Source organism: Dipodomys spectabilis, unplaced genomic scaffold (assembly GCF_019054845.1).
Source record: "Dipodomys spectabilis isolate Male_0828 unplaced genomic scaffold, ASM1905484v1 ptg000187l, whole genome shotgun sequence".
Taxonomy (NCBI): Eukaryota; Metazoa; Chordata; class Mammalia; order Rodentia; family Heteromyidae; genus Dipodomys; species Dipodomys spectabilis.
Window position 1 is genome coordinate 12802464 of NW_024870864.1, and position 19113 is coordinate 12821576.

Sequence of the window (19113 nt, forward strand, 5' to 3'; positions counted from 1 at the left end):
TGGATGGAATGAAAGATGCTACTCAAAGGATGTAAAGTTTCAGAGAGAGTGAAGATGTCTGAGATCTACTGTACATCACAGTGACTAGTTAGTTCTGTGTGTGTGTGTATGTGTGTGTGTGCCAGTACTGGGGCTTGAACTCAGGTCCCCCTCTTAGCCTTTTTGCTCAAGGGTGGTGCTCTACCATTTGAGCCACACATCTACTTTCAGCTTTTTGCTGGTTAATTGGAGATGAGTTTTATAGTTATTTCCTCCTTGATTGGCTTCAACCCACAATCCTTTGATGTCAGCCTTTTAAGTAGCTAGGACTTCAGGTATGAATAACTGATGTCTGGTTTGGCTTGAATAATCTTGAAAATTGCCAAGAGTAGATTTTAAATCTTCTAAATACACTTCCCTCAGTTAAGTATGTGCAATGAAGGATGTGTTTATTAGCATGATTGTGGTTCTTACCTCATCTATAAAAATACATAACTACCTAAAATAGGGCTTTTCAACTCAAATTCTAATTTGGCATGTTATTTCTGCTAATCCTATTACTTCAGTCACCCTGGAAATTTCAGAATAATCTTTTCCTTTTTGTTATTGACATCCAATATGATGTATAAAACAAAAATAAATGCTATTTTTCTATCTTTATAAAGGCAGTGCTTGTTCATTGTAGGGTTGTAGCCCAATCGGCGAGAAAACAAACACCACAATTAATAAGCCAAATTATAGGAGTTTTTATTGCAAAGGCCAGCAACTCAACTGCAGAGAGGCATAGATTTCCCAAATCATGAAGTTCTGAGATAGTTCAGTTAGTTCTTTAAAGGCAGAAACTGCATTTTTATTTATTTTTATTTTATTTTTTAGCAATCTATGAAGGCCTTCCTTCCTTCCTTTTTTTGTGTAAAGGTTATATAGAAGCAAAACTGAGCATTACTTCCCAGAATACTGGGTGCCTGGAACATTTGGGGAAAAAAATTTTTTTTTTTGGTTGAACCTGCTGAGCAAACAACTTTTTGCAGAACCTGCTAAACATACAACTCTTTGGGGGTCAGGAGCCTTTTTTCTAGGGGGAAAACATGGAGTCACTTCTGTCAGGCTTCAGGCTTCCGGACCTAACTTATTTCAGTAGAAAAGTTGAAAATACAGAAAAACAAAATTAATAAACATCACATAACTTTAACACCCCCAATTTCCAGTTAAAATGTCAATATATTTTTACTTGATATTTTGATCCTGGATTATATGCACATACATGACCTTTTTAAGCCTAAACTGTCCTTACCATGGAAAATATTTTAGATAAGCCGTGTTTTAAATTTTAAAATTTAAATTCCGGGGCTGGGAAGGTGGCTCAGTGGTAGAGTCCTTGCCTTGCATGCATGAGGCCCTGGGTTCGATTCCTCAGCACCACATAAGCAAAAAGAAAAAAGTGGGAAGTGGTGCTGTGGCTCAAGTGGTAGAGCGCTAGCCTTGAGCTGAAGAGCTGAGGGACAGCGCCCAGGCTGAGTTCAGACCCCACGACTGGCAAAAATTAAAAATAAATAAATTCCAAATATAGGTATTTTTGAAGATTTAGAAAACGTCCCCCAAATCCTGAGACCATTACCGTTAATATTTTTAGTAGGTTCAGTTCAGCTTTTTGGGGGGGGGCAGGTGAGGATAGTTGTACATTTTTCTATTATAATAGTAAAAGCATCGTTCTTATAGCCTACTTTTTTTATTATGCACTTGTTAGTTCCGCGCAACTATTCGTATGCTTTTCGTATTCAGACGTGTCCGTCACAGTTTGGCCAAACGCTCGGAGAAAGTCGTTCCACATACGCCCGCCAATAGTCATGGCTTGCTTTGAACTCCCGCGACGCCGCGCGATCAAAACCTGGAGGTGAAACCTATGTTCCCGCGAGGTCCTGGGCCGCGGGCCACGCCTAGAGGCCCGAGGGCCTCCACTTTGACCCGGAGCTACCAACGCACGAGCTCTGGGCGGGGTTCGTGGGTTTGTATAGAGCACGCGCGCGCGCGCGGCGGAAGTGCTCGCGTCGGCGGTTTGGCGCTCAGTGATGACGCGTCCGCACGCTGGCTCGCGCCTCCGCCGGCAACGGCGCTGCGTCACGGGGTTTCAAGGCGCTTAGCTCCCGGAGGCCGCGGCCGTTTTTGGCCCCAGCACCGGCCTCCCGCCCTCGGGGAGCCGGGTTGGCGGCGTGATGAGGCGCAGCAAGGCCGACGTGGAGCGGTACATCGCTTCGGTGCAAGGTTCCGCCCCGTCGCCTCGAGAGGTGAGCAGGTCCCTGAAAAAGACCGGGGGGTCTCCCCCCGGGCCTAGCCGCGGCGTGCGCGTCATGGCTCCCGGCGGCCGCTGCTCCCGGGAGCGTCCCGCTGAGGCGCCGCCGGCCCGCGTCGTCTGCTGTGCGGCCTGGCGCCGGCCCGCGCTGGGTGTGGAGGCGTGGGGGGCCGCGGCGGGTCCCTGGCTTTCGGCGTCGGCCCTCCTCTTCCTCCTGGCGGGGCCCGTCCTGGCTCGGGCTCCCCTCGCGGCCGCGTCTCTGAGGTGACGGCGCCGCTGGCCACGGGTGGGCGCCCGCCGGCGTTCCCGGAGTCCCTTCCGCTGGCGTTCCCTGGGTTTCCCGAACTGGGAAGTTTTACCCTTGCGGCGGCGGCGGCGGCGGCGGCGGCGGCGGCGGCGGAGGCCACACCTCCTCGGCTCCGAGATTGCCCAGATTCCGCCGGTATGACGCCGCTGCCCTGGTGGGTTTTTGTCGCTGGGATGGGTGACATCTCGGACCCGGACAGTCACGTTGGCTACGGTCTGGTTCTCCCAAAAAAATGAGGCCGGAGCGTCTCTTATTTTGAGACGTCTGTGCGTTGATAAAAGCCCGGTCCCACTTCTTGACACTCTTAACCCTCGTCCCCTTTAATTTAAAAGTGGAATCGCAGAAACTCTTTAACATTTCTTACGGACCGCTGTTGCCGTGGTTTAGAATTGTTCACATTTTCTATCAACGCGCTCTGAGGGTATGTTCCTTCGTCCCGATTGTACAGTAATTTAAAACGGCTGGCCCAGTCCTAAACTACAAATGAAGTGGTAGAATAAAAGACGAGTAACATTGTGGGTTTCTGTAACTCCTAAAATAACTGTGCATTTTTTTTTCAACGTTAGAGCCTTCATAAGCTTCTTATTGGAGACCTCAGCTTCCAAATAATGAACAATCACGTTTCTAAACAGAAGTTAGATTATGCTTTCAAATACATAACTTTTCTATTAAGTAAAAGTGGGGTGAGAACGTCTTTAGGATTGGTTATTATGCACGTCTCTTACACTTAAAGAATATGATTTTTATCAAATGTTTTTCTTCAAGGTGAAATCACTTAGCTTAGAAGCTGGGGGTTTTGGGTGGAATATGGATTAGTTGGTAACTTGAAACTTACGAAGGTATTCTGTTGTTATTCGAATACTGGGGCTTGAAACTTAGGGTCTGGTGTTACCCCTTAGTTTTATCGCTAAAGGCAGATCTTCTGCCACTTGAGCCACAGCTCCACATCTAGGTCTAGTTTTTTGTTGGTTAAATGGAGTCTCAGGACATATTTTCCGGGCCTGATTTCAAACCACGATCCTCTGATCTTAGCCTCTTGAATACCTAAGAAAACAGGCAACCAGTTAAAAGTTAGTTTGGACTAAAATGATAAAAGAGTGTTTTGGATATGTGGAAGATTATAATGGAGACAGACAGCGAAGAAGAGTATATTTATTTCTCCTAGTCTGGCAGAGAAGCGGGCCATCTGTGTAATGGCCATGTTTTTTTTTTCTCCCTCCCCCCCCCCCCCCCCCCCCAGGATGTCCTTATTCTGGAGTGTGTCTTTCCAATCTTCTGTTGTGCTTCAAATTGTATGTGGTGTTTTGCCATTTTTCTACTTTATGTCACATTGACTTTTGTCCTTGTAGAAAATACCAGATTTCCTTTTTATATCTTATGTTTCCAGATAGCTTCTATGTAGTTTTCTTGTCCAGTTTACTTCTGCACCTACTACTCAGAGACAACCTGACAACTCTTTGTTGCTTATTCTATACATATCTAACCACAAACATCCATATGTACTTTTTTTTTTTGCCAGTCTGGGGTTTGAACTCACATTTGGCTTTTTTGTTCTCAGCCGGCACTGTACCACACTCTGTTGCAGCTCTTTAGTGGTTAATTAGAACTTTGTTGATTTTTCTGCTCTTGCTAGTTCCCACCCTAGATTTGCATGTCTCAGCTTCCTGAGTGGTTAGGATTATAGATGTGAGCTATTGGCACTCAGCTGTACTTCATTCTTCTTTTTTTTTTTTTTTTTTAGTAGAAATTATAGCTGAACGTCGGTGGCTCACACTTGTAATCTTAGCTACTCAGGAGCCTGAGATCTGAGGATCACAGTTCAAAGCCAGCTCGAACAAGAAAGTCCATGAGACTCTTAATCTCCAACTAACCACCAGAAAACTGGAAGTGGTGCTGTGGCTCAAGTGGTAGAGCGCCAACCTTGAGCTGAAGAGCTGAGGGAGAGTACTCAGGCCCAGAGTTCAAGACCCATGACTGACCAAAAAAAAAAAAAAATCAATTAAATAGGAATTGATTTCTTTTTAGTTTTTTTTGTTTTTGGTCAATCATGGGGCCTGATCTCTGGGCCTGGGCGCTTGTCCCTCAGCTCTTCAGCTCAAGGCTAGTGCTCTACCACTTGAGCCACAGGGCCACTTCTAGCTTTTTCTGCTTATGTGGTGCGGAGGAATTGAACCCAGGGCCTCATGCATGCAAGGCAAGCACTCTACCACTCAGCCACCTTCCCAGCCCATCTCCCTTATTTTTGACACTTTTTACCTGTAGTTTACTGAACTCTGTCCAGAAGATTCCTTCAATCTGCTTATACTATTAATATACATTTTGGTTACAAAAGTATTCAGCATTTGTATTATGATAAGGCAAATATTTTTGTATTTGAATGCAGTTTTTTTTTCTGTGCAATTAATACTTTGTCATTTAGTTATGATGTATATTCTTTATACACTCATAAGAGTTTAAACCCTGAGGTTTCAGCTTAAAATATTTTGTTTTTCTTTTTCCTTTGTGCCCGTACTGGGGCCTGAACTCAGGATATGGGCAGTGTCCCCTTGCTTTTTCTCTCAAGGCTGGCTCTCTATCACTTAAGCCACAGCTCCACTACCAGCTCTTTGGTGGTTAATTGGAGATGTAAATCTTTTGTACTTAGTCTGCCTGGGTTGGCTTCCAACTGTAATCCTCAGAGCTCAGCCTTCTGAGTAGCTAGGATTATACGTGCGAGCCACTAGTACTTGGCTGTTTTTTTTTTTTGTGTGTGTGTGTGGCGGGGGGGGGTCAGTTATGGGCCTGGGCACTGTCCCTGAGCTCTTCAACTCAAAGCTTGTACTCGAGTCACAGTGCCACTTCCCATTTTCTGGTAGTTAATTGGCGATAAGAGTCTCACACACTTTCCAGCCTGCACTGGCTTTGAACTGTGATGCTCAGATCTCAGCCTCGTGAGTAGCTAGGATTTCATGTGTGAGCCACCAGCACCCGTTTTTTTTTTTTTTTTTTTTTTAAGGTGAAGGTTTCCTTTGTTGCCTAGGTTGACCTTGATTGCCTGTTTTATTTTTATTATAAAGGTGATATGCAGAGGGGTTACAGTTACATAAACCAGGTAGAGTATATTTCTTTTTAGGGACAGTTGTTACCCTTTCCCTTGCTGTTCCAGTTTTTCTTTCTCATCCTCACTTGGAAGTTGTATAGTTCATTTTCAACATAGTGTCTACTGAAGTAAATGCCTATTTTTTTTTTTTTTTTTTTGCTAGTCCTGGGGCTTGAACGCAGGACCTGGGCACTGTCCCTGAGCTTTTGCTTAAGGCTAGTACTCTGCCACTAGCCACAGCACCATTTCCGGCTTTTTCTGTTTATGTGGTTCTGAGGAATCAAACCCAGGGCTTCATGCATGCTAGGCAAGCACTCTACCACTAAGCCACATTCCCAGCTTGAGTTCCTTCCTATACTTCATGATTTTCCCTAGTCTCTCCCATACCATGGTACCTGGCTTTATTTTTCTCTCTCTCTCTCTATATCTTAATTGCTCCATCCTGGACTGATTTCTGGGTTGATAATGGGGCTTGAACTAAGACTGTCTCTTGCTGGTAGAAGTTAGAGTTTCATTTGTGCCAGTCCTGGGGCTTGAACTCAGAGCCTGGGCACTGTCCTGAGATGGTGGTGGTGGTTTTCTCCTTAAGGCTAGCCTTCTGCTTGAGCCAAAGCTCTACTTCTGGCTTTTTGGTGGTTATTTTAAGACAAGAGTTTCATAGACTTAACCTACCTCACTGGCCTTGAACTTCAGTCTTTAGATAGGAATCCTGAGGTCCTCAGAACTCAGCCACCTGAGTAGCTAGGATTAATTTGGAGATAGAGTTTTCATATTTATGCCCATGCTGGCTTTGGACCTAGATCCTCTGGATCTTAGCCTCGAGAGTAGCTAAAATTACAGGGGTGAGCCACTGGTGTCATGCAGTAGGATAATTTTGAATAGTTTTGCTAATAAAAATTTGAAACTGGGAAGCTTGAATTTTTTTCCTTCATTTTCAATAATGTATTTCAGGCTTCTTGGAATCCTTTGTGAATTTGAGGATTAGCCTTCAGTTTCTGCAAAAAAAGGCCATTGAAGTTTTGAGAAGTAGTGCATTCAATCTGTAGACTAGGTAATGTAGATAGATACCTGTGCTATTAGATTTTCCAGTTCAGCAACACATAGGTCTATTGGCTTTTCTTTATTTTTTTTTTGAGCATTGTTTTGTAATTTTTAGGGTATTTTCACCTGTCTGATTAACTTTATTGGAAGCTGTTGTAATCTTTTAGATGCTATTATGAATAGAACTGCTGTCTTTCCTTCATAATGTGATGTATGATTTTAATTTTCTTGTTTTATCATCACACAATTTACAGATTTTTATTATTACATATCTCTTCTACTTTAGTCGTTCTAATTAGTTGACAAATCCACCTATATAGTAGTTCTACCCTGTGTCTTTATACTGGGCAAGCACTGTGTCATGGAGCTATGTCCTCAGTCCCTCAAATGTCCTTTTTTTTTGGTGCCAGTCTTAGGGCTTGAACTCTGGGCACTGGCCCTAAGCCTGGGCACTGGCCCTGAGCTCTTCAGCTCAAGGCGAGTGCTCTACCACTTGAGCCACAGAGCCACTTCTGGTTTTCTGGTGGTTTATTGGAGATAAAGAGTCTCACGGACGTTTCTGCCCAGGCTGGCTTTGAACCATGATCCTCAGATCTCAGCCTCCTGAGCAGCTAGGATTACAGGCGTGAGCCACCCAGCGCCCAGCTTTTTTTCTTTTTTTCCTCAAGGTTAGCACTTTACCACTTGAGTCATAGCTCTATTTGTAGCTTTTTTTGGTAGAGGTAAGAGTCTCTTGCACTTTATTTCCTGGGCTGGCTTCAAACCTCGGTCTTCAAATCTCAGCCTCCTGGATAGCTAGGATTATAGGTGTGAGCTATCAGTGCCTGGCTTTCAAATGTCTATTTTGATTTTTTTTTTTTTTGGTATGGGGGGGTTGGACGTGGGTAGGAAGTAGCAGGAGGTAGGAGGTCAGATGATAAGAACAAAACCATCCCATTTCTTTTTTTTTGGTTGGTTGTGGGTCCTGAACTCTGGGGCCCTGTCCCTCAGCTCTTCAGCTCAAGGCAAGCTCTCTACCACTTGAGCCACAGTGCCACTTCCTGTTTTCTGAGTGGTTTATTGGAGATAAGAGTCTCACGGATGTTCCTGCCTGGGCTGGCTTTGAACTGTGATCCTCAGGTCTCAGCCTCCTGAATAGCTAGGATTACAGGCGTGAGCCACTGGCGTCAAGCTATTTTCAAATCTTAATCGTCAAGTCTTCAGTCCCCTGAATAGCTAGGAGTATAGATGCCTGGTACCTTTTATTTCTAATAATCTATCAGGGAACAAACACCTCATGGTCTTCTAAATCTGACTTGAGTAGCCAACAACCCACTGGTAGATAAATTGCCCTCCACAGGGATAGGAAGAACAACCAAAAGACCAAAATGAGTTTGTGAATTAGTGGCTACTGAAAGCCTGTTGTAACCTTTCTGACTTTTTTTGTTTGTTTGTTTTTTGGGGGGAGGGGTACTGATTCTGGGGCTTGAACTCAAGGACTGGGCACTGAATTTTTTGTTCAAGGCTAGCATTCTACCACTTGAGCAATAGCTCCACTTCTGGCTTATTTGGGTAGTTAATTAGAAATAAGTCTCATGGGCTTTTCTGTAGGGGCTGGCTTCAAACTGTAATCCTCAGAATCTCAGCTTCTTTAGTAGCTAGAGCCACCAGCTGTAGCTGAGCCACCAGTGCTCAGCCTTCTGACAGCCATCTTGCTTAAAACTATATAGGTCAGGAAGATCAGAAGGCTTCATTTTTACTGTTTATATTAATACTGAAAATTATTAATTTTCTTGGGAACAGTTTTAGGATTTGAACTTGGGACCGTGTGCTTGGTAGGCAAACACTGTACTATTTGAGCCACATCCCAATTCTTTTTGCTTTAGTTTTTTTTATTGAGAACCTGGGGCTAGCCTTGTACCATGATTCTTCTGCCTTCAACTGGGGAACAGCTTGGATTACAGGCATACATTACCACATAAGGCTTATTTGTTGAGATAATCTTGTTGTGTGTCCCCACCCTCCTTCGCCTCTAACTGAAGTCCACCTCCCAAATACCTGGCGTTAAAGGATCTGGTGTTACAGGTTATAGAATAGCAGACTGATCTGCTACTATCAAGACCAGAGACTTTAACATTCTGTCTGCTACACTAAGGTTTTCAATTTTTCCTGAGCTTGACCTAAGACATCTGTGTTATTTTACCGTTTTGGCAGATATACTAGTCTCAGTTTACTTCTCTCTAGTGTAGGAGGAATGTGAGGTGGGGGCCTTTCACTTATTTTATACTTAATCTAACTCTTCACTGTGCCAGACTAGAGTCATACTCAACAAGATCTTAACAAGGTCTGTTAACTGTGATATCATCAGGATAGTTCTTGGGCACTTTACTAATCTACCTTTGTTGAAGTTCTTCATTCTAACAAGAATACTAGACAGAAATCTTACCATATCTGTACCTGCTTTTGGTCTTTTCTTTTTAGGGGAAGCAGTGCTGGTTTTTGAACTCAGGGCTTTGCATTTGCTTGGCTTAAGACTCAGCTGCCACTCTACCATCTTTCAGCCTTTTTTTCTGTGTTGGTACAATATCTTGAAAGCAGAGCCTGTGCTTTCATTCGGTTTGCTTATGACTGGCATTCTGCCACTTGACCTATACCTCCAGTCCAGCCCTGTTTTTTTTGAGAGGGAAAGTCTAGCAGATTTAAAAGCTCGGGGCCATGGCTTGTAACCATGATTCTCTGGATCTCAGCTTACTGAATAAGCTAGGATTTCAGGTGTGAGTGTTTGGACCTGGTTTTGGACTCTTAGGGCTATATTACTAGTTAGATCCATTTTGTTTGTACTTTCTGACTGAACTATAATATGCAAGGGTCACATATATGTTGCTGTACATTACAATATGCAAGGCATATTGTGAGAAATTTGCTTTCAAATGTAGTGGCAAGCAAAAGTATAATATGGGTTATCTTACGCTCAGATGAAATCTATACCGCATGATTTTTAGGTTTCCAAATCTGATAGGCATCATTAACTTTTTTTGGGGGGGGTCTGGTCGTGGGGTCTGAACTCTGGACCTGGGCGCTGTCCCTCAGCTCTTCAGCTCAAGGCTAGCGCTCTACCACTTAAGCCACAGCGCCACTTCTGGCTTTTTTCTTTTTGCTTATGTGGTGCTGAGGAATCGAATCCAGGGCCTCAAGCATGCAAGGCAAGCGCTCTACCACTGAGCCACCTTCCCAGCCCCGCCATCATTAACTTTTATATCTGCTTTTCTTGCTATTCTTGAGTTTGCTTTCTGTTTATAACCCTAGGAATTAACAAAAGTTTCATGACTTTAGAGCTTATATGCATTTAACCTTTTACATTAAAAAATTATTAACCTGGGCTGGGAAGGTAGCTCATTGGTAGAGCGCTTGCCTTGTATGCATGAGGCCCTGGGTTAGATTCCTCAGCACCACATAAGCAGAAAAAGCCAGAAGTGGCACTGTGGCTCAAGTAGTAGAGTGTTAGCCTTGAGCTGAAGAGCTGAGGGACAGCGCCCAGGCCCAGAGTTCAGGCCCCACGATCAACCCCCCCAAAAAGAAATTATTAACCGTATTAGGAGACAATTTGTCCCTTTGAAAAAGTTGTACACAGTGTTTCAAAATATGAAAAGTAAAAACCATTCTTTTTTTTCAGAAGTCAATGAAAGGATTCTATTTTGCAAAGCTATACTATGAAGCTAAAGAATATGATCTTGCTAAAAAGTAAGTGCCAAATTACAAAGTCATGAGCTAAAAACACTTTTTCTAAAGATTGTTCTGTTTTAGAATGAAAAGATGATATTTATCTCTTTTTTCTGGTTATATATCTAGTATATATGCTGGAAAAGAGTAATGTATTTAAGATTAAACTATGATTACTGGATGGGAGAATAGCTTATGTAAGGTCTTTGATTCATAGTTGATATTTTGAGGTTCTGTCTCACCAGTATGGTAGGAAATTGTGATTCTGATTTCCTAGAGCAGCTTAAAGCAGGAAATTAGAAGGGAGGCAGATTACTAAAAGCATTGATGGAAGAGAAAAAAGCTAGTAAAAAGGAGAATAGGGGTGAGGATGTAGCTTTAGTTTCATCAGAACAGTTCATGAGCCATTTGATTGCTTTTAGAAAATCTTAGTCACTATCCTATTTTGTTCAATTTCTTCACTTTAATGTATGTATGTATGTACTCTGGATTAGATCCCTAGCAAACCTCTCTCACCCACAAATAAGGGGAAATGATAGTATCTTATCAAACTAGCAGTATTGGAACTATTAAAAATTGTTCCTTGTTAATATTGAGGCTTTTTCTCTCTTGTTTTGTTTTGTTTGGTCTTTGATCTAGTTTCTTTTTTGATAACATTCCTGAACCTAGAATTTATTTATTTTCAGTTGTTTCTTGACTTGAGAAACAAGTTATTTCTACTTGGTATTGTAGCTAGTAATTTTTCTTTGAAATTATTTTCTTGTTTAAAGAATAGATAAGTTCTCTTAGTTGTTACTTAGGAAACTATTTTGGTGTTATTATTATGTATTATGAGAATAGTACAAACTGTTACTGTAGTTTGTAGATTGTAATTACTTTTCTTACTTACATTCAAAAATCTTTTACCAAGTGCTTTACCAAATGGGATTGGGAAGGAAAGGTAATTTATATGGTCATGTCTTATGTGTAAGCACTAGAAAAAACTCTAGGCAAATGATAGCATTCAGTGGTTAAGTATGTTATCAACTCTATTATTTTAAGTGTTACTCTTTTCTTTTGAGTTGTCTGCATGTTACATTTTAAGTAAATAATGGTAATTTGTAATTGAATATCAATAAGAATATTTTTTGATTTCTTTGGTGTATAATGTACTTTTTATTAGCATTCAAGTACAGTTGTAAATTTAAGAATCTAAAAATGGTTTTTGAATTCCTATTTTTCAACAGGTATATATCTACATATATTAATGTGCAAGAGAGGGACCCGAAAGCTCACAGATTTCTAGGTCTTCTTTACGAAGCAGAGGAAAACACAGACAAAGCCGTTGAGTGTTATAAGGTAATTACAAGATTAAAATACAGACTATCTATAGCCCAACACATGACATCCAAAGTAATTTATGTAATGAATAATTCAGATTTGTTTTATGGATATCATGAAAATAAGCATTGGCATCATAGTACCATTAAGTGATACAGAGTGAAACAGATTTTAACAAGTTTAAAATAAGTTATCTTCTGGACAGTAGAATTGCTAACATTAGTAATTGTTTTAACCTTTCTATGGCTTTTAAATCATGTACATTGTTCTTTACTAATTTGTTTCTTTTCTGATGTTAGCGTTCAGTGGAGTTAAACCCAACACAAAAAGATCTTGTACTGAAGATTGCAGAATTGCTTTGTAAAAATGATGTGACTGATGGAAGAGCAAAATACTGGGTTGAGAGAGCAGCTAAATTTTTCCCAGGAAGTCCTGCAGTTTATAAGCTAAAGGTAAAGAAACCAAACCTAACAAAAGGCAAAAGTTAAGACACATGATTTTTAATTTGTGTGTGTGTGTGTCTCTCTGTCTTGGGGCTTGAACTCTGGGCTTGTACGCTGTCCCTCAGCTCAAGGCAAGCACTTATCACTTGAGTCACAGAGCCACTTCTGGTTTTTTGATGGTTTATTGGAGATAAGAGTCTCACAGAGTTTCCTGCCTGGTCTGGCTTTGAACCTCGATCCTCAGATTTCAGCCTCTTGAGTAGCTAGGATTACAGGCGTGAGCCACCAGCTTCTGGCTTTAATTTTGTTTTTTCTTACCAGTCCTGGGGCTTGGAGTCAGGGCTTGGGCACTGTCCTTGAATGCTTTTGCTCAAGGCTAGCATTCTACCATTTGAGCCACAGTGCCACTTTGTTTTTTTCTGTTTAATTTGGAGTTTAAATTACTTCTTAGTAGCAAACTTTTAAGTCAAGGACTGTATATTTATGGTTTTTTTTTCCCCCTAATCCCTTAAAATCACTTAATGTTTTATTAGTCACTGTAAACTTTTACAGATGCATCATTCTGGAATAATATAGATTTTTTTACACTTTTGTAGCTAATAGCGAGCTAAGATTTAAATTAAGATCTGGTATGAAATTTTTGCTTTATTAAGTAAAAATTGTTTACATGTTCAAAGTTTAGAGCTAGTATGAAGAACATTCTACTAACTTACCTAAAAATAGAAAAGATGATCAGATGATCTTAAGTGTGAAGTGTTTTTTTTTTTTGGTCAATCATGTGGCTTGAACTCTGGGCCTGGGTGTTGTCCCTCAGCTCTTCATTTCTAGGCTAGCACTCTACCACTTGAGCCACAGGGCCACTTCCAGCTTTTTCTGCTTATGTGGTACTGAAGAATTGAACCCAGGGCCTCATGCATGGAAGGCAAGCACTCTACCACTGAGCCACCTACCCAGCCCCCAGAACTGTGAAGTTTTCATGCAAAACATAGAAGACAACTTTCTCTATTATGTTAGAAGTAATATTGATCTTTTTAAGTTTTTTTTCTCTTTTAAGAGTGTTACTGTTAGGTAGCCCAGACTGGTCTAAATCCTCCTAACTCAGCCCCTCTAGTGTTGAGTGCTGGGATCACTTGATCAAACTGAGCTTTGATTGTTGTTCTTTGTTGAATAAAACACAGTTACTGATTAACTCTTGGAAAAAGTCTTTCAGGCATTTAAAATACATATTGTTTTATAATATTATATGTGTAATGTATGCGTACACTGTTAAACATGTACAGTATTTTTTTTTTTGGTGGGGGGGTCCAGTCGTGGGGCCTGAACTCTGGGCCTGGGTGCTGTCCCTCAGTTCTTCAGCTCAAGACTAGCGCTCTACCACTTGAGCCACAGTACCACTTCCACCACTTCCTGCTTTTTTTCTTTTTGCTTATGTGGTGCTGAGGAATCGAACCCAGGGTCTCAGGCATGCAAGGCAAGCGCTCTACCACTGAGCCACCTTCCCAGCCCCAAATATGTACAGTATTAAGTGGAGTAAAAGATAATGTATAATCTTTTGTTTTTAGCTGTCCCCACACATTTTGCCAGTATATATGTTTCTGATAGGATTTTTTTTTTCTTTTTTTCTTTTTTGTCTGGAGCTTTAACTCAGGAAGTAGGCACTGTCCTTGAACTTCTTTATGTTCAAGGCTAGCGCTCTGCCACTGGAGCCACAGCACTATTTCTGCCTTTTTATGTGTAGTTTATTGGAGGTTAAGAGTCTCACAGAGTTTCCTTCCTGGACTGGCTTTGAACTGTGATCCCCAGATCTCAGCCTCCTGAATAGCTAGGATGACAGATGTGAGTTACCAGCACCTGTTTATTTCTTTGTCAGTCATGAAACTTCAACATAGGGCATGGGCACTGTTCCTGAGCTTTTGTGCTCAAGGTTAGTGCTTTACCACTTTGAGCCACAGCTCCATTTCTGATTTTCTGGTGTTTAATTGGAGAGTCTCTTCCTGCCTGGGCTGGCTTTGAACTGTGATCCTCAGATCTTAGCTTCTTGAGTAGCTAGGATTACAGGTGTGAGCACCAGTGCCCAGCTTCTGATAGGATTTTTAAAACTTGTATTGTGGAGTTGATTTCATAATGGTATTTATTTACTACTTCAACATATAATGGAAGGCTAGGGCTTTTGTAGATATGGAAAGGCCAAATACAAGTTTATGGACATGACCCAGAAGGAGAGAGATTTTGGAGGGCAGTAGTGGGGATCTTGGTCTCTGCTAGGCAGAGAAAGCAGGGAGAAAATGAATATGATTAGGTAATGTAGAATTTGATGGCTTCAGTGTCCCTAGTGAAGGATAAGTTGAGCTCTCCTTAGTTGATACTGAGGGTTAAAGGAAGTTGTGGGACACGAGATATGAAACCAGCCTAACAGGCTTACTTAAGTCTGGGGGAGAAATTGAGTTGGTTAGAAGTGAAATAATGTTTTGTTATAGGCAGTACCAGTTTGAAAGTGAAGTCATCCTGGTGGTTGAGATTCCCAAAATTCCATATGTACTATCCCTAGTCCTTCAACCTTTTGTTTGTAGGGGTAAGTAAAGGGATTTATAAGCAGCCAGTATTCATGAATATTAAGGATTATTGCATTTTAGCTTGATAGAGAGGCAGCAAAAATGTGTATTACAGCTAATAAAAAAATTGGTGATGTCAGTATACTAGAGGGATCTTTTTTTTAATTTGGTCGGTCCTGGGGCTTGAACTCTGGGCCTGGGTGTTGTCTGTCAACTCTTCAGGTCAAGGCTAGCGATCTATCACTTGAGCCACAGTGCCACTTCTGATTTTCTGGTGTTTTTTTTGAGATTATAGTTTCACAGATTTCCTACTTGGGCTGGCTTTGACCTGATCTTCAAATCTCAGCCTACCGAGTAGCTAGGATTACAGGTGTGAATCAGGGGCCCGGCTTGGAGGGAACTTTTGGTGGAGGACTAGTATATAAGTGGCAGTGAGGGTTTGTAGACACCTATTGAAATAGAAAACTTGTGTGAATGGAAAATGGATGACTGAGTTTAGAGTAAAAGACGATGTCACTAAATATGAGGTGATTAAAGAACTGAGTAGCTAAGCTACTTGTATATCTTTAAATTGCTAATACTAGTAAGATTTGTTAGGGAAGATGAATAATTCCAATTGCTCCTTCAAATGTTTACAGTATGAATAGGAGAAATAGGTAGCAATTGGGAATAAAAGGTCAAAAATCTAAGTGATGGTATGTGAAGAGAAAACTTATAGTAGAGGTAATAGAGGCTGTCATGACAAGGTTAGGAGGTAAAATGCTGAGAGAAAATGGTGAAGGTGGTAGAATAGTAGAATCAGGTGTGAGAGATTAAGTTGATTAAAGGGAGAGTCAGAATAATTTAAAGATACTCCATAATGAAAATTGACTTGGGAGTCTTTGTGGTCAGGTGGCTGGAGTGTACAGGAAGAACATGAGACAGTGTAGGTTTAGTAGTCTGTGGGAGGATATAAGCTACTAGTCAGTATTCCTAGGTGCTTCTTTGTTCATAATGTTAGGATAGTATGTTTGATAGTACTTCCCTAAAGCTAGTCACAGTGGAAAATAACTGCCCATGGGCAACTGCTGCTTAGAATTGTGCAAATGTGCCAGGCACTGGTGTCTCACACCTATAATCCTAGTTACTCAAGAGGCTAAGATCTGAGGACTGAAATTCAAAGCCAGCTTGGGAAACAAAGCCCCCGAGACTCCTATCTCCAATAAACTACTCAGAAAAAGGTGGACATGGCAGTGTGTCTCAAGTGGTAGAGTACTAGCCTTGAGCAAAAGAAGCTCAGGGACAGTGCCCAGACCCTGAGTTCAAGACCCAGGATGGCACCAAAAAAGCAACAAAGTACAAATATTAACTAAGTTAATGATTTTTCCCCCCAAACAGGAACAGCTTTTAGATTGTACAGGTGAAGATGGATGGAATAAACTTTTTGATTTGATTCAGTCTGAACTTTATGCAAGACCCGATGATGTCCATGTGAATATCCGGCTAGTGGAACTATATCGTTCAAATAAGAGATTGAAGGATGCTGTAGCCCACTGCCATGAGGCAGAGAAAAACATAGCATTGCGTTCCAGTTTAGAATGGAATTCATGTGTTGTACACACACTTAAGGTAAGTGACAGCTGTTTGAACTCTATAATCTATATAGACTATATCTTTTTGTAGTTAAAAGTACTCAACACTTAAATTTCTTTCATTTATGTGGAACAACTATAAAGTTAAATTTTAACCAGGATCATTTAAACTTACAATGCATATATTGGGGATATATATAAATATATATGATAGATACTTTTTTTTTTGTGCCAGTCCTAGGGCTGGAACTCAGTGTCAGGGTGCTGTCCCTCATATTTTGTGATCGTTTAACTCTACCAGTAGTTGAGCCACAGCTCTACTTCTCCACTTCTTTTTGGTGTTTTTAATCAGAGATAAAGAGTCTCACAGGCATTGAGCCGTGATCCTCAGATCTTAGCCTCCTAGTAGCTAGGATTACAAGTGTTTGCCACTGGTTTCCACTTTGACAAATACGTATTCTTTAATTTTTATTTATAAGGCTAGTAAAAACCAATATAATTTCAAATGTACTTGGAATAGGCCAAGAAATTTGAAGGCATACAATAGACTATTTCTTAAAATGTGGTAAGTTTTATAACTTACTATTTTTTTTTTCTTCAAAATAGGAATATCTGGAGTCTTTGCAATGTTTGGAGTCTGATAAAAGTAACTGGCGAGCAACAAATAAAGACTTACTTCTGGCCTATGCTAACCTTACTCTTCTAACACTTTCCACAAGAGATGTGCAGGAGAGTAGAGAATTATTGGAAAGGTATGTTGACAAAAAGGGAATTTTCCTTTTACAGTAATTGCTTTGTCAGTCATTATTTCAATTATGTACCCAAGAATTATCAATATAATGAAACATTTAGAGGAAATTGGATCTTCTTTCATGGGGATGTTAAAGTAGTTTTGGGTGAAGTTAGCCTAATAGTTAAATATTTGGTTTTGGCATGACTAATGAAGAAATAAATTGAAAGTGAGTGTTCTAATTGCTATTCTGCTACTGCTTTTTACTTTCTTACTTTTTTAAAAGGGTAATCTTGAGTGAAAAATCAGGTTCTAAGTTGTTCATATCTTGTCAGTTGGCTAAATTTGACCCTAGTAATATATTTGCTTACCATCACTACTGTTTCAGAAAACAGTTTTGATTTGGAAACAAAGTAACTCAAATATAATAAGCTTTCTTTTTTCTGCAACTTTAATTTTGGGAGCCACTCTCTGTATTTTATGTAAATTGCATCCAATAAAAATATCACTTGGATTTTAGTAGTATATATTGTTAGAATAAGGGCTGGTAAGAGTTTATGGGCCAAAGGTGCCTGATTTTGTAACTAAAAGACTATTGGATCATTTGAGGACTCACCAAGATCTTTGGGTGGGTGTTAATTAGTACTATTATAGTAGAAATTAAAGCAGAGAAAAATACTTAATTCATTAAGTAATGTAAACCATGACAATAGTTATATTGAAAGATATGTTACAAAAAATTAGAAGGGTGGCATTGTTTTGTGTTTTCATAATCTCTTTAATGCCTAGCTTATTTGAATGCTTCTAGATTTTCATTAATTTTGCCACTCAGTCTGTTAATCATGAAGTCTCCAGAAAATGCAGCTATATATAAGCTAGATATAAGCAAGAAAAAGATGAAAAATTCCATACTATTATTACAAAATAAATTTAACTATGGATTCCCTAAAGAGGTCTCAGACTTCGGAGAAATCACCAAATTTTATTCGGTAAACAAATCTGTTGTTTTCAAGTATTGTAAGCTACTTGAAAATCATATTTATACTTGTTTATGTTTGCTTTCCTTACAAAGTGAAGATTCTGAGGATCATTGGAATTTAGAAATAATTAGAATATAGATTGTATACAATAGTAAGAAATACATAGTTTGACTCTGTAGCTCTATAAGGGAAAAAGAACAGTTATATTCTTGATAGCCAAATGCCTGTCAGTTATTAACAGTAATTTTTGAAATGGCACGTGTAAAGAATGAAGCCACATATATACATCAAGAAGAAATTAAAATAATATCCTTATTTTATTCTGGTTTATTATGAAATATTCACCTAGTACCAGTAATCTTACTCAGCCTTTTCTATATAAGGCAGAAAAAAAATGTTCTGGAGTAAAATGTCATTGTAGAGATAAAGCTTGAAGTGTAGGGAGTATACAGGATTAAAAGTAAGTACTGAGTAGTTCATATATTTTATCTACAAAATAGCAAACAAAGTAAATTAATCTTAGTTTAAGTGTACATGATGAAGCTGGAAACTTTTCATTCTGAAATAATCAATGATTATTCTTAATGTAGTATATATGAACTACCTGTTTAATATTTTAATATTACAGTTTTGATGGTGCTCTTCAGTCTGTGAAAGCTTCTGTGGGCGGGAATGATGAACTGTCAGCTACTTTCATAGAAATGAAAGGACATTTCTACATGCATGCTGGTTCTTTACTTTTGAAGATGGGTCAGCATAGTGATGTCCAGTGGCGAGCTCTCTGTGAGCTGGCTGCATTGTGCTATCTCATAGCCTTTCAGGTAAGCCTTTCTCAATTCTGGGTACAATTGACATTTCAATAAGACACTGTATTTCTCATAGAGGTTTGCCTTAGTAGTAATGAAAATATGTGAGCAAACTTAAGAATTAAAGTTAAAAATAAGTTTCTGTGGGGCTGGGAAGGTGGCTCAGTGGTAGAGCACTTGCCTTGCATGCATGAGGCCTTGGGTTAGACTCCTCAGCACCACATACGCAAAAAGAAAAAAGCCGGAAGTGGTGCTGTGGCCCAAGTGGTAGCACTAGCCTTGAGCTGAGGGACAGTGCCCAGGCCCAGAGTTCAGG

General features: G+C 40.2%; 1 protein-coding gene across 2 annotated transcripts in view; it reads left to right on the forward strand.

Moving 5' to 3' along the window:
- Positions 1-2078: 2078 nt before the first annotated feature.
- The window catches only part of Ranbp2 (RAN binding protein 2), a 65788-nt gene continuing 48753 nt past the window's right edge, over positions 2079-19113 (forward strand). Inside the window, exons 1-7 of one of the 2 annotated variants that reach the window (XM_042695340.1) lie at positions 2079-2264; positions 10349-10416; positions 11622-11733; positions 12015-12167; positions 16088-16318; positions 16888-17033; positions 18620-18812. In XM_042695340.1, coding sequence (XP_042551274.1) covers positions 2193-2264; positions 10349-10416; positions 11622-11733; positions 12015-12167; positions 16088-16318; positions 16888-17033; positions 18620-18812 — 975 coding nt within the window. In that variant the 5' untranslated portion in view covers positions 2079-2192. The remainder of the gene's footprint in view (positions 2265-10348; positions 10417-11621; positions 11734-12014; positions 12168-16087; positions 16319-16887; positions 17034-18619; positions 18813-19113) is intronic. The other variant, XM_042695341.1, reaches the window with a different exon arrangement.